This window comes from Pyrus communis, chromosome 4 (genome assembly GCF_963583255.1).
Source record: "Pyrus communis chromosome 4, drPyrComm1.1, whole genome shotgun sequence".
Lineage (NCBI taxonomy): Eukaryota > Viridiplantae > Streptophyta > Magnoliopsida > Rosales > Rosaceae > Pyrus > Pyrus communis.
Genome location: NC_084806.1, coordinates 20,485,251 through 20,499,264, shown reverse-complemented (window position 1 = coordinate 20,499,264; position 14,014 = coordinate 20,485,251). Strand labels below are relative to the sequence as shown.

The following is a 14,014-nucleotide window of genomic DNA, read 5'->3' as shown; positions in this document are numbered from 1 at the left end:
CCCAGTAGGTCGAGCTTGATGATATTTCACCAACAACTAATTGTGCTTTTCAGCAAAAAGTAAAATAGAGATGAAATTCGAAAACTTAGTGAACGTATGAGCCCTATATTGTTGCTGTAGGACAATTTTGGTAGCAAAGAAGGTCGAATAAGTATTTTCCAGAAGATCTTTCGGTCAAGTTTTTGTTACAAAATTTGAGAAGTGATCGGATTCGTCAAACTTCAGAATTATATTCATTCACAAACTTAAAGTCTTGGAAGCGTAGATGCTGCCAGTCATTTCTTGCTTCAGGCAAGAAGATGGCCATTTGGTGATCGAAACGATTAGCCAAAGCAACCTAAAGTGCTCATGGATCTTCCTTAGCAAGGTGCTCGATTTGTAGTGCATCATGAAAGTGTCTTCAGATGAAAACCGTTGCAGTGGCTTTCTCAACTTTGCCAGTCAGGTTGACCGTCTCATCTTTAATGGTGGGACGCAATTTTTTTGCTGTGAGGTGGAGCTTCACATCTTGGACCCACTTGAGGTAGTTTCTTCCAAAGAAATCTAAAACGGTGAAGTCAAGTTGTTCAAATTCGACATGTCCCTATCACAAATAAATGGACAAGAATGTGGTTAGTGTAGTGGAGAAAAAATCAATCCATTCACATAGGAGTAGAACATTCAGGTTCTAATAGACATGTATTGGTTTAAAGTTTCATGAAAAAGCTTCAGGTTTTTCATGGCTGATTTTTTAAGGAAAACTTCAAGTTTCGAAAGAAAAATGAACTTCAGGTTCATATGTTCCTGCAGACAACACACAAATATGTATACAGAAATATGCAACAAGAACATATGCAAATAGATTTTTAGTGTATATTATTATAATTGAATTATAATAAAGTGTGGGTGAAAAATTATGAAACCCAAATAGTCTAAAAATAAATAAACAATTAAGCTCGGGGCCCAAAAACATAGACCAAAGCCCATGAGTAAGCTGAGAAAATTGGGAATGTGCAATCCAGGCCTAAAAATTGAACTAGGTTGGGATCGGACCTAACATGCAGGCAGGCCCAACATCACAAAATAAATGGGTTGTAGGAGCAAGCCCAAAGACAGAGGCCTATTTGATCAGGTGCAATGCGTACATGGATACACCAATGCGTGGCTAAGATCCGATGCAACATGGACACAGATACACCAACACATGGGCTGGGATCTAGTGCAACGCGAAGTAGGTGTACCGATGCATCAGCGGTAGGCTGGGATCAGGTGCGACGCAGAGTATGGAAACCGGGACAACCATGCAAGGCTGGGTTCTTCTGTGGACGAGACATTGGAACACCATGGCCAAAATGGCTGGTGTTGGGTTGAGGAAAGCTCCAAAGCCCAAAGGGCTAGTGCTTCACCGAGAGTAGGCCAAGCGTAAGTTGGCTTGGGTTTGTGATCCAGACACCCTAGCGCGAGCTAGGTGAACTTCGCCAGAGAAGAAGATTGGTGCACTTCTTTAGGCTGTTATGTCGTGCACAAAAATCACGGTAAAAAATCGTGGGTTCATTGGTGACCCAAAAGTGTGAACAGAGAGTAAAAATTCTCAACGTTTTAGAAACCCTAAAAACAATTGAGTTAGAATTTTGAAATAAATCTGATGAGAATAAAAACGAATCTCAGGCAAAATTCGCCAAGGGACAATCTTCAGGTCGTTAGGACGAGGACCCAAGGTCAAGGTTGGGCTGCAGGCCCACCTGTGATGGTGGAGACGCTATTAAAGGCATCGGGTTTTTTTCTGGGTTCCAAACCAGGAGCCCATGGCCTTGGCTTGTGGTTTCTCAGCTCAGGGAGAGCTCGACGGCGGCTTGGCTTCAGGCCACTACTGTCGGGGTTCTAAAAAAAACCTAGAAATTTATTTTTATTTTTATTTTTCAGATTAATTCAATATAATTTCATGTATATGCAACATATAGATCAGTGCATGGACATATATTTAATGCAATTTATGGCAATCAATTCACATAATTCAACAATTATGGATATAATTCATACACAATTTATGTAGAATCTAAAATTCAAAAAACATAAAGTTGGGTCATGCATTATGGTGAATGTTCATGTTATCAGAGCTGCAAAAATATCGAGATAAAAACAATTGTTTTGGAAGAACCTAATTGCAAGATGATATTGATGAATTAGTTTGAAGCAGAAAACTTCCATGTCAGATTCCTAAGCATAGCGATATGAGCGTGCTGATAACGTGTTATGGCTTATATTAATCTGATAGGGGAGAGAGGGCTCACCACAGAGAGAATAGGGAGAGAGATGTGTTTGTAGTGTTGTGTAGATGATGTTTTATTCTCCATACGCAATGCCTTTATTTATAGTAATAAGGGAGGGAAGAATTCTTCTCCTTCATGGAATACAAGTCCCAATAGGGAAAATTAATCAGTATAAAATCTAATCTAGAATTTACACAATCACACTTAAATACAATGTATATAACAAATTTAATTTTATGAACGTTTTAACCTAAAAATATTTAGATTCCGATAAATATTTGAAAAATTACTAAACCGACGTCATGAAACTCTTGGAACACTATGAAAAAAATAATAAACACATGAAATAATTTTTTTTTTTTTTATAATTATTTTAGCCGTTGGATTTAAATTTGGACAGTTAGATTTTTATTTTTATTTTACCGTTGGATTTGATCATATTAGATCTTAGCCGTTTGATTCAATGAATTTATAAATATAAGAACAAATTGTAGCAATGGTCTCTTAACTTTAACTCAATTAGAGCAATTGTTCCTCAACAAAAAATTTATGACCATTTGTCCATTAACTCGTCAAAATGTGGTGCTATGATCTTTTTCGTCAACACCAATAGAATTTTGGAAAAATGACTCATGTTGGAATGACTATTACTACAATTGGGTTAAAGTTAAGGGACCATTGCTACGATTGAGTTAAATTTGAGAGGCCATTACTCCAATTGGGTTAAAGTGGAGAGCCTATTTCTCTAATTGGGTTAAAGTTGATGGATCATTGCTACACTTTTTTTTTTTTTCCATCATTTTCTATATTTGCCTCTTAGTCTATATTTTTTCTTTTTTCCAATTGAGTTAAAGTTAAGAGACTATTGATATAAATTCCTGTAAATATTAAACTAAAAAATAAGTACATATACATGGTGGGTTAGCCCACTAACCTAGGAGGAATTCTAGCCTAAATTTGTTCCAAAAATAAGTTTTGGGTTAAAATTCATTTTTGGCGCAAAGACAAGAGCAAGTTGAGGTATGTTTAAAACCGAAAATATGAATTTTATTTCAAAGATTGGAATAGGTCTAAGAACAAATAAAAGGCGGTAGTTCTAACAAAGTTTGTCAAAAATATTAATGTTGTGCATTGTAACAATTTAGCATCACATATTTTTTGGGGTTGAATCAAATGAAAATTCTACACCAAACTCTAATTTTCTGAATTTACAAAGGAAAAGGATATGTAGAAAAACCAAGTAACGCATGGGTGAGAGAGGAGATAAAGATGATGACATGCAGCCGCTTTTGCCCTTGTCGTACCCTCAATTCAAGGCCGTCGCCTCACTACTCTCTCTCTCTCTCTCTCTCTCTCTCTCTCTCATAAATTTATTTGATACTCTTTTTTCTCCATTCTCTCACTAAACAGCAGAAGAAGAGTCCTCCTAGAATCTCCTTCCTCTGCATCTTCGGGTCCTGAAAGAAAAAGTAGAGAGGGAGAGAGAAGTGATGGATTCGTAGACTGTGCTGTGCGGCAGAATTGCAAGCGTCTTTTTGTGGGTAGTTTTTCTATTCCCTCTCATTCTCTCTCTTCACCATCTCCTTCCTTTCTTTCCCTTTTGGGTTTTGTTTATTTGTTTTTCTTTACTTTTACTATTTTTTTGTTCATATGTGGTGTGTCCTAATTGCTTTTTCATCTGATTTGCAGCTTCACTAAAGTTGGGCTCTTTGGAGGTAATGTGGAGGGTGCACTGCTTCTTCTTCAATAGCTATGGCCGCGGATTCTTCTCACGGTACCCTTTTTGTTATTTTTACTCTACATTTTTGCTTTTTATGCTCAAATTATTTCTGGGTTTTGATTCATCAGGTCTGTGAATGTTTGGATTTGGTATTTTTGTTGATTGGGGGATCAAAGTTGAATCCTGTGCTGAGTTTGGAACATGCATGTTATACTCAGATTGCAGGAAGTTTGTGGGTTTTTTTTTTATGTAGAAAAATTTGAAAAATTATTTGGGAATTTGGTGTTCTTTTTGTTTGTGATTTGAGCTTCTGGGTTTTGAAGGATATGGTACCTATGGATAATTATCGACGGGTAATTGCGTATGTTATATTGTTATGTATGATTGACTTTTGTTTAGTGCTTATTGTTTCCAGATTGATGTTTGATTTTAGATCATCTTCTTACTGATGATATTCAGCATTTGAGAGTTAAATTGTCAAGGGTAGATTTCTGAGTTCAGCTTCATTTAATCTGATGATATAATGCAGTGGCGTCTTTTTCGCTGCTTAATATTATTTCTTAAAGGAGAAGTGAGCTGGTATCTCTTTTCTAATGGGGTATGCTACCTTATCAAATGACTCATGTGAAAGCTCTTAAGAAAATGCAGAGCCAGGGGCATTCCAAAGTCAACTGAATATTGTGTTTAGTTTAAGGATTCATGTGGGCTTGATGTATCGTACACAATTATGCGTGCCTGTTCCATCCTATTCTTATTATATTTGGTGTAGTTGAGCTGTCTTTGTAAATGAAGGTAAACCCTTTTTCTTTAATGATTTTGGTATTGTCGGTAATATGTTACAGCTTAGTACTGAGCTCAGTCCATGGCATAAATCAAAATCTGAAAGGTGATTCTTAATGGGACTCTGAAATGGTAGGCAATGGAGATTAGTAAATTTATATGGGTGCATGCTAGTTGATTAAGGATTTTTGCTACTGATCAAACAATATCATGTTTCTTTTCCTCATTGTTGAGAACTGATAGGTTAATCGTATGGATTATGGATTCAAATAGATGGTCCTAATGGAGATATGATGTAACTAGGAATTTTGATTAGCTTTCTCATTATTTCCCTTTCAATATCATTCCCTTTCTCTTAGGAATTTTTCAGAGATCTATGGTTTTGCTTTCTTCTGTTCAACGATTCTACTTTCTATATACTGATCTATGTTCCTTTCTCCTTGGCTTTAGGACTTGGACTTGATCAGTCAAACAACAGCAAGTTAAGTATGGATAAAAAGAGAGAGTTTGTCTATGAAGTATCAAAGTGGTCAGACGGAGCCTGTGAAGTGTTACAGTCATGGAGCCGTCAGGAGATTTTACAGATCCTATGTGCAGAAATGGGGAAAGAAAGGAAATATACTGGCTTGACAAAATTGAAAATAATAGAGCACCTTCTGAAAGTTGTGTCTGAAAAGAAACCAGGGGGAAGTGAGGATGTAACAGACCTTAAACCACAGTCATCTAATGCCACTGGCCAAAGAACTACTAAAAGGCAGAGGAAAACTGAGAATCCATCTAGACTACATGTTCCGGAGAATAGTATTTCTAACAATAGTAGTGGGAGTGACCTAGCCAATACTACATTCTGCAAAAACTCAGCTTGCAGAGCTACCTTAAATCGAGAAGATGCATTTTGCAAGAGATGTTCGTGTTGCATCTGTCACAAGTTTGATGACAATAAGGACCCGAGCCTTTGGTTGGTTTGCAGCTCAGAGCCGCCGTTCGAGGGTAATTCATGTGGCATGTCGTGCCACCTTGAGTGTGCTTTAAAACGTGAAAGTTCTGGTATTGGAAAAGAGAGAGGACATAGAGGACTGGATGGGAGCTTTTACTGTATATCTTGTGGCAAAGTGAATGATCTGCTTGGGTAAATTTTCCTACCTATTAACTATTTTTTATACCATTTTTCTTTTATAATTTTTTGGATTTTTATAGACCACTGCTCAAAGTTGTGATGAATTTCATGTTTCTATTCAAAGTTTATACCAAGTCTTCCACTAAAAAAATAAAAATTTTGCAACATTTTAAGTTACTTATTGGTGATGAATTTTATTTCATTGCAGTATCTTAGGAACACTGGTTACTTATATTGTACATTGGCCTTATTTTCGCTATAGTGGTTCTACGAGTGTAACATAATTTACACGACCATTCACACTTTGAATGAATTTTGTTTCATTATTGCGTCCACTATTCTAAAAATCCCCGCCTATCATAGATCAATGTGTTGCAAATCATAATCCTGACGCCTTAAACAGAAGCTTTCTGCATTCCCTCAATTTAATATCAAGGATTATCCATTTCTTTTGTGAAACTTTCCTAACACCTAAGAATGATCGAGTTCACGAGTTACTGATGGTGGAGCCAAGTGAAATTTTAATAAAGGCTTATCAATTGACTTGCCCCCTGAAACTTGCCTTTAGTCTCACTTTACCCCTGAAACTGGTTTTGTCTCACTTTGCACCGAAACTGTTATTTTTTCCTCATTTAGTCTCAGTTAACCCTATTTTCGTCCATTCTGTCAAATAAATGTTAAATTAAAGGATCGTAGGCATATTTTATTTTTGACACAATGTTTTGCCTTTAATTTGCCTGCTAAAACAATCCCAAACTCATTTTCGATGACTCAATTTAAACCCCTGTCTCTCTCTCTCTAGAGATTGATGCAGGGCTGTAGTTGCAGCCGTTGGCTTCAATGAGTGGTTTGAATTAGGTTTTGAAACACAACCCATTACTTGCTATTGAAACACAAACCATTATTTGCTTTTGCCAATGCCTGCAACTACAGCTCCACACCAATCTGCAAGAGAGACGGACAAGGATTTGAATCAGAGTTATCGAAAATGGAATTGGGATTGTTTTAGCATGGAAGTGGGAGGCAAAGAGTTGTATCAAAAATAAAATGTCCATGCTACTGTTTAATTTAAAATCTGTTTGACTAAATGGATGAAAATCGGGTGAATTGAGACTAAATGAGACAACAATGATAGTTTCATAGGGCAAAGTGAGACGAAATCAGTTTTAGGGGATAAAGTGCGACTAAATGGCAGTTTCATGGGGCAGATCAATAAATTAGAGTCATTCTACTTTCCTTTGTAATAAGTGCAGTTTAGTATGCAAGTTCTTTGTGTTTGAGTCTCTCTATGTTACTATATTATTATTAGGTGTCATAAATTAGTCTTTAGAATTTCTATTTATATTTATGTGGATCGTTCCAGATTCATGTACCAACTAGCCTATAAAAGGGCTACTTTGTAAGCTTTTAAAAATAAGATTGTTAGTGAAAAAATTCTGGGTTTCTGGCTTGTGTGTGAAGCACAGCAACCTTTGAGTGATTCCAAGGCACCTTCAGGGTGAAGCTGAAGGCCAGTATGATGCCGGAATTTCTCTAATTTCTCTATTGGTGTGATTCCAATACACCTTTGGCCGAAGTGAGTCTGGATCTCTTCTATATTCCTATCTATTTCTACTGTCCGACATCACTTATGTTGACTTGTCTTTAGATTCTGTGAGCGGTGAGCACAGATATGGAGTGGGTAGTATGGTGGCACTACCCTATTTGTTGGGTCAATAACTTTCACTTGAAACTGCTACAATTCTGGTTTCATGACATGATAACTTGCAGATCTTGATTGTAATATAAAAAAGAGAATGTTTAGTGCTTTTGAAAATGTGGTTTGGGGGTCTTTGCTGCTAAAGCGATATGGTAGATACATACACACATACACACATACGTACATATCTCTCTCTCTCTCTCTCTCTCTCTCTCTCTCTCAAGGCAAGCATGTAAATATATATATCACGCCAACATGCAGGTGTTCGTGTGTTATTTCTATTGTTTGAAAATTAGGAGTTCTGTCTTAATCAGTCATGTGTAAAGTTGAGACTGTTTCTTTTTGTCAAAAGCTCTCTCTCTCTATGATAAATAAAGTGAGAGAAGCTTGTGATTGTTTGTTGACAAGTGAGGCACTTGAAGACATCATGAATGGTTGACTAATACATTTATTTCCTGTTCTTATAACACAATTAAATGGTTCTTAGTTCTTTTCTGAGTGAATGATTATGATGAAATACTTAAGGCACATAATTAATACTAATTTTTTGTACTGGTTTCCATAGATGTTACTTTTTCCTCATGTATAGCAATCTGATTGGCCTATGTTCTTACATGTATTTAGATCCTGGCGAAAACAGCTAGTAATAGCAAAGGATACCAGGCGGGTAGACATACTGTGCTATCGTATTTCCTTGAGTCATAAGCTCCTCAATGGGACTGCAAAGTATCAAGAGCTTCATGAGATTGTGGATGAAGCTATGATGAAGCTTCAAGGTGAAGTGGGTCCGCTAACTGGCTTACCATTAAGGATGGGTCGGGGTATTGTTAACAGGCTTTCTTCTGGACCAGAGATTCAGAAACTTTGTGCATTTGCTGTGGAGTCACTGGATTTGGTGCTTCAGAAAGCAACATTTCCTCCATTGGCCAAGCCTAATGTACAAGGTGATCTATTTGTCAGTAACTGTCACACCCTATCCCTAATCACTGGATTTGCATGCATTCGATAACTCTGTAAATGTCTGCAATTTTCATGCCCCCACAATCATTGAATTTACTTGCTTCCACATATTTTCTGACGATAATTTAAATAACAATGATGTAGTTGTGGTAAGTACTTAGTTTCATATGATCTCTTCATTCATTTGATTCTGAGTTTCTGGTATTTTTGTTTCGGTCCTCGCCACTTCCTAATCGAATCACAGAAATTCCATGAGGTTGTTGGAGAATGGAGAGAATGTATTTTATCTTGTTTACTTATCCAGAGGGAAGGAATTTTAATGGATGTTTTCTGTTGTACATTTTTAAACATTTCAGATCCAAGTTTTATTGCTCCGGACATGATTAGATTTGAGAATGTCCATGCTACATCGCTCACCGTGGTTTTGAGTTCCGAATATCCTCCCTCAGAAATTTTAGTTGGTTACAAATTATGGCACTGTAAGGCTGATGATATGAATTATCCAACAGAACCGACTGCAACACTGTTGTTTGCACCAAAGACGAGATTTGTTGTCACTGGACTAACTCCAGCTACAGAGTACTGTTTCAAAGTGACTTCGTTCAATGATTCAAGACATTTAGGCATGTGTGAAGTTCGGTTTTCCACAAGTACTGGTGGAGATGAAGTCCCTAATTGTTCAGTGACACAGAGAAGTCAGAGCCCAGCTACCAACTATAGCAGCCTTTCGAATCCTTCTTCAGTGGAAGATGAAACTAATAATATAACTCCATATGGTGATCAAGCTGATAACCGAGCAGACAACTATATTACTTTTTGCCAGGACACTGATAATACTGTCTCCGCGGATTTATCCAATGATGCTGTCAATGGCAACAGCATGGACGGAGGACCTACAGTAGATAAAATTTCGTTGCTGGACAAGGAGCACATCAATGGGATGATTGGCTCCATATCTAAATCTGATGTCATAGAACTTGAGCACAAGCAATCACCAGATGGCCATATTGTCGAAGACATCAGCACTGATAACGGTTCAAATTCCCCTGCTCGAACTGGAATGGAATGTGTCCCATTTGGTGGTAGCTCAGAGGCTGGCTTACCCATCACTCCTTGCAAAATCGACCTACTTAAAGATGGGCTGGGAAGGAATGTAAGATCAAATTCCAGTAGCAAGGATTTAAAAAATGGAAGTGGGAAAGGAGAGGAACCCCAAGATGGCAGCACATCGAAGAAGAGAAGTGCTGAAAGGAAAGATGAGGAGTGTGTGGCAAACAACATCTCAGATAGGGATTTTGAGTATTACGTGAAGATTATCAGATGGTTAGAGTGCGAGGGACATCTCGAGCAGAACTTCCGGCAGAAATTTCTTACCTGGTATAGCTTGAGAGCTACCCCTCAGGAGGTAAGGATTGTGAAGGTGTTTGTAGATACCTTTATAGGAGATCCTGCATCGCTTGCAGGGCAACTTGTCGACACCTTCTCAGAGAGTATTTCGAGTAAGAAATCATCTGTCGTGCCAAACGGGTTCTGCATGAAGCTTTGGCATTAAGTTACTTGCAAGCATAAGTACTTGTGGATCTCCTCTCCTCCTAGCATTTGTTATTTATGTCGTATCATCAATTCTAGTACCATTCCTCATTTGCCATTCTTATGATGTAAAAATTGCTAGAATTCTTCTTATTACGATGTAGGTTTGAAATTGGCTTCATTCATTCATATAAACTGATATGTTGTTTCTATTTTCTATAAAATCCGACCAGCAAACATGAAAAAGAATGCCAAGGGAGATCGATGTGCGGGGTTTTTTTATTTTTGGAGAAATTTTTTTGTTTGATGGTAATATTATCATGTGGTGTTACTAATTTATGCGCTGGTTGAGCGGCATTCAAGAATTTATTTTTTTTTCCATTATTTTAGGGTCTTTTTGGAGAAAAGCTTTGGTCATTGCCTAACCACGTGAGATGGTACCCAAATCAAATGTCCTTGGCTTGTGTACTTGTTGACCTACTTTGAAGAGGTCACCTTAAAGTGGCGGCAACTGTTACAGGTTGACTACTCCGCTGTCTTTTGGTAATTGTCTTTTGTGTTTTTGTGGAGTTTTTATGGTAGTGAAAGCTCATTTCCTTCGTCGTACTTCTCCGATGTGAGATTTAAGGTATTGTGGCCCTAATGAGTGCCTATGAAGCACGCTACAACAGTACTACTAGTTCGCCACCGTGCATGAGTTTTGCCATCAGGTGGGAGAAATAGTTCGGTTCTATAGTTGTTTTATAAATTTTCTGAATGAAGGTTTACGTGATAATTAACTGACGATGTGGCATCATCTTATTGAATGACCTAATGATCAAACTGAAGTTTTTCTCGTTTCCTAGGCCACTAGAATGACTTGCAAATGAAGACGTTATAATGGTGGTATTCTTAACTAATCATGCACTGTTATATAAAAAAGTTGAAACACGTGTGAAATCGTAATAAATTTGAGACAACACTACCTTGACGTATTTGTCTTACGCAAGTCTCTCAAACTTGTTGGATACATTAATATATTTACACTAAAAATTGAGAAAACAAATTAATTTCAAACTCGCCATTTAACGATAAAAAACCAAGTTTAATTATGTTGCGCGAAAATCTCCTTTGCCACCCCTGTGATAAGCATAATTTTTTACACTTTTGAGGCTGTCAGGTTTATACGACCCACCCAACCCCGTGACCAACCCAGTCGCCGGCAAAAGCTCATCTTTTGAACCTTTTGCCTCTTCCTCTCACCTTTCTTCTCTACCCAACCAAAGCAAGCCAACATGAACCGTAGGTGCATATAAGTTTTTATTTAAATATGCACTTCTCACCTCTTGCTTGTCAGTTTGCAATTTTGTGGTGTGTCACTGATGGATATTACTGAATTATTTTGATTAATTCAAAGTGGAAGGTAACTTTTATTAGACTAGATTGTTTTTGAGTGGTTTGTATGGGTCTATGTTTGTTAAATTTTGTGCGCAAGTCTTTCTTTGCTCAAATTGTCCATTTTTAGGGCAGTCCGATAATTACGTACCTCTAACAACTCTACTACAAGGGCATTGGTGTTCTTAGATCCAACAAAATTTCTTTTTCAAAACAAATTATCCAACAGTAGGTGCCTTTTTTCTTCCAAGAATCCCCTTCAGCTTTTGCCCTAGGAGAAAGAACATAATACCCCAACCCCATCTATTTCTCTACCAAAGTCCCCGCCCATTGCTCTACCATCAATCGGAATAAGAGGGTGCATAGACCTAAAAGCAAAACGTTGACAAGAAGCCGGCTTGTGAGCCGTGGTGGATGTGAGCAGGGGAAGAAAAATGAAATACTCGGCTAGTTATAAACTTATCAAAATGAGACGACGCTGCTTTGGCCCCCTTGGCATGTTGGATACAACTTCAAATAGACAAAACGACCTACTGCTAATACGCTACATATTATCCAAGGGGAAGTCATTACCTCTGGTTCAAGGAACACCACCCCTACAGCTTGTTGGTGCATCCCGTTTAAGTGCTGCTCAAGTCTCTCTAAGAACAACTTTTGCACTTCTGCTAGCATCGACAAATCTATAACGTATAACATAGGAGAGCACAGCTTATACAAAATAGCCTGACATTGCACTGCAAGTCTTCAATACAACACTTTCAGGAATGCCCTGAAAGCCTTTGCTGGATATATGCATCAAACTACTTATTGATTCTTACCTTCAAAACATGTTTGATGTATTCATTGTCAATATATTTTATTCACAATAACATCACACATCCAAGCATCCCGGCCTTACCCCAAAAGCAAGAAAAGCTTTACCAAAGAAAAATTAACGTATTTAAAAATCACGTTCAGTTAGGGAAGGAGAAGGACAAACCATATATGATATATCCCAGGAAGCAAAATTTATGATAAAAAAGAGCAAGCCAAAAATCGATTCACACAAGGTAGCGGAAAAGACGTGAACATTCAGCCATGTCAAACTGTACGTTTATGTGTAATTATCCCGTTTCTGATACTGACTCTTAACATGATTCACAGTTAAACAAACTTAATTTTGGAAGAAAAGAAGAGAAACAAATCTAGATAACTTGGAGATGACTTCCATAAGTGAATTTCCATTCAAACTAACAGACCAAAAGGAATCATCTTGACTCTCAAATACATCTGTCAGTATTGAGCAAATTTAGCAATAGCAAATGATGCTGCATTGGGGATGTTTTTAGTATTAAGGCCTAAATGTTAAGGCCTAGTTCTTATCTCTACTTGATAAGGCCTAGTTCTTCTCTCTACTTGATAAACATTCAAATATAAGCCCTATATCTTCAAAACTAGCAAACAGATACTAGAGAGTTCTACCACACAAGTTAACAAATGGGCACGAGTTTAGCCCATAAATAAACCCTCCATCCCACTTCGCAAGTAAAACGAACCGTCCCCCTCGATACTAAAAACATGAATAACCTTACCCTAGAAGGCTATAACCCATAAAATTACGAATTGATTCCCACATTAATACCTCTAGATTATAGCTGACAAAAGGATGAATACACAAAAACATAGATAGGTTGATGAATTTAAGTCAATTGCACCACAAAACAAGAAATTAGTAAGCTCAGAATTCAAATTAATCCAATTCAAATTACCAGAACACGAATAAAAGAAATCATAAACTAACATTGTACCACTCAACAATATCCAACTTATAATCTAAACTTGAAGGAGCAGAAGTAAGAACATTCCAAAACCCTAATTCAATCAGCAAATAAGGGGATTATAAACCCTAACCAGTAATCTAGCGATTGCGCTCGGCAGGCAACGGCCGATTAAATCCACCGCGGCGATTCATATACTGTCTCGGCTGCCGCTTAGTGACCGCCCTAACGCCACTCACATCTGCGCCCGCCACTGGCTTCCCTTTTGTCGAGTCAAACCCAATCGGAATCCCCAATTTCTTCATCATCTCAATCTCGTCCTCGTCCATACCCTCACCACCATCACCACCATCGCTGCTCGGCTTCTGCAGAGTTTTCGGCTCCTTCGAGATGCCCTCAACGGAGTCCAAAACCACCGCCTTCTGCCGCTCCCTCTCGTCCTCTACAGTCGACTCACGCCGCTGGCGCTTGCGTGGCTCTGGCGAGGGGCTGCGGTGGTGGTGCTGGCGCCGCCGGTGGGACCTGTCGTCTGGAGACCGAGAACGGGAGATGGAGCGAGTGCGGGAGCGGTACCGGTCGGGCGAGCGCGTGCGGGAGCGGGTGTGGCGTGGTCTGGTGCGTTCGGGTGTACGCGACCTCTTGATGCGGACGCGGTCACGGTCGCGGTCGTCTCGCTCTCGGCGTCTTTCTCGGTCACGGTCTCTGTCCCGAATTCGGTCACGATCCCGGTCCCTGTCTCGTTCTCGGTCCCCCATAGTCCGCGTGAGAGTAAGGAGTAACTGGGAGGTGGTTCATGATTTTGGGAGAAGGTGCTTTTATCAAGTAAAA

General features: G+C 38.5%; 2 protein-coding genes across 3 annotated transcripts; one reads left to right on the top strand and one right to left on the bottom strand.

Annotated features, from left to right (window-relative positions):
• The first annotated feature begins 3,565 nt into the window (after nucleotides 1-3,565).
• LOC137731886 (VIN3-like protein 2) lies at nucleotides 3,566-10,267 on the top strand. Of its 2 annotated transcripts, XM_068471131.1 has the most exons (5): nucleotides 3,566-3,790; nucleotides 3,939-4,023; nucleotides 5,200-5,878; nucleotides 8,190-8,509; nucleotides 8,882-10,267. In XM_068471131.1, the coding sequence occupies exons 2-5, from the start codon at nucleotides 4,002-4,004 to the stop codon at nucleotides 10,075-10,077; spliced, it is 2,217 nt and encodes a 738-aa protein (XP_068327232.1). In that variant the 5' UTR covers nucleotides 3,566-3,790; nucleotides 3,939-4,001; the 3' UTR covers nucleotides 10,078-10,267. The 2 variants fall into 2 exon arrangements, with proteins under 2 accessions (XP_068327232.1, XP_068327233.1); XM_068471132.1 differs by lacking the exons at nucleotides 3,566-3,790; nucleotides 3,939-4,023 and adding an exon at nucleotides 4,499-4,761.
• Nucleotides 10,268-13,095: 2,828 nt separating this feature from the next.
• Nucleotides 13,096-14,014, bottom strand: LOC137731775 (uncharacterized). Its single transcript, XM_068470986.1, has one exon. It carries the CDS (start codon nucleotides 13,939-13,941, stop codon nucleotides 13,327-13,329), a length of 615 nt encoding a protein of 204 aa, XP_068327087.1. The 5' UTR covers nucleotides 13,942-14,014; the 3' UTR covers nucleotides 13,096-13,326.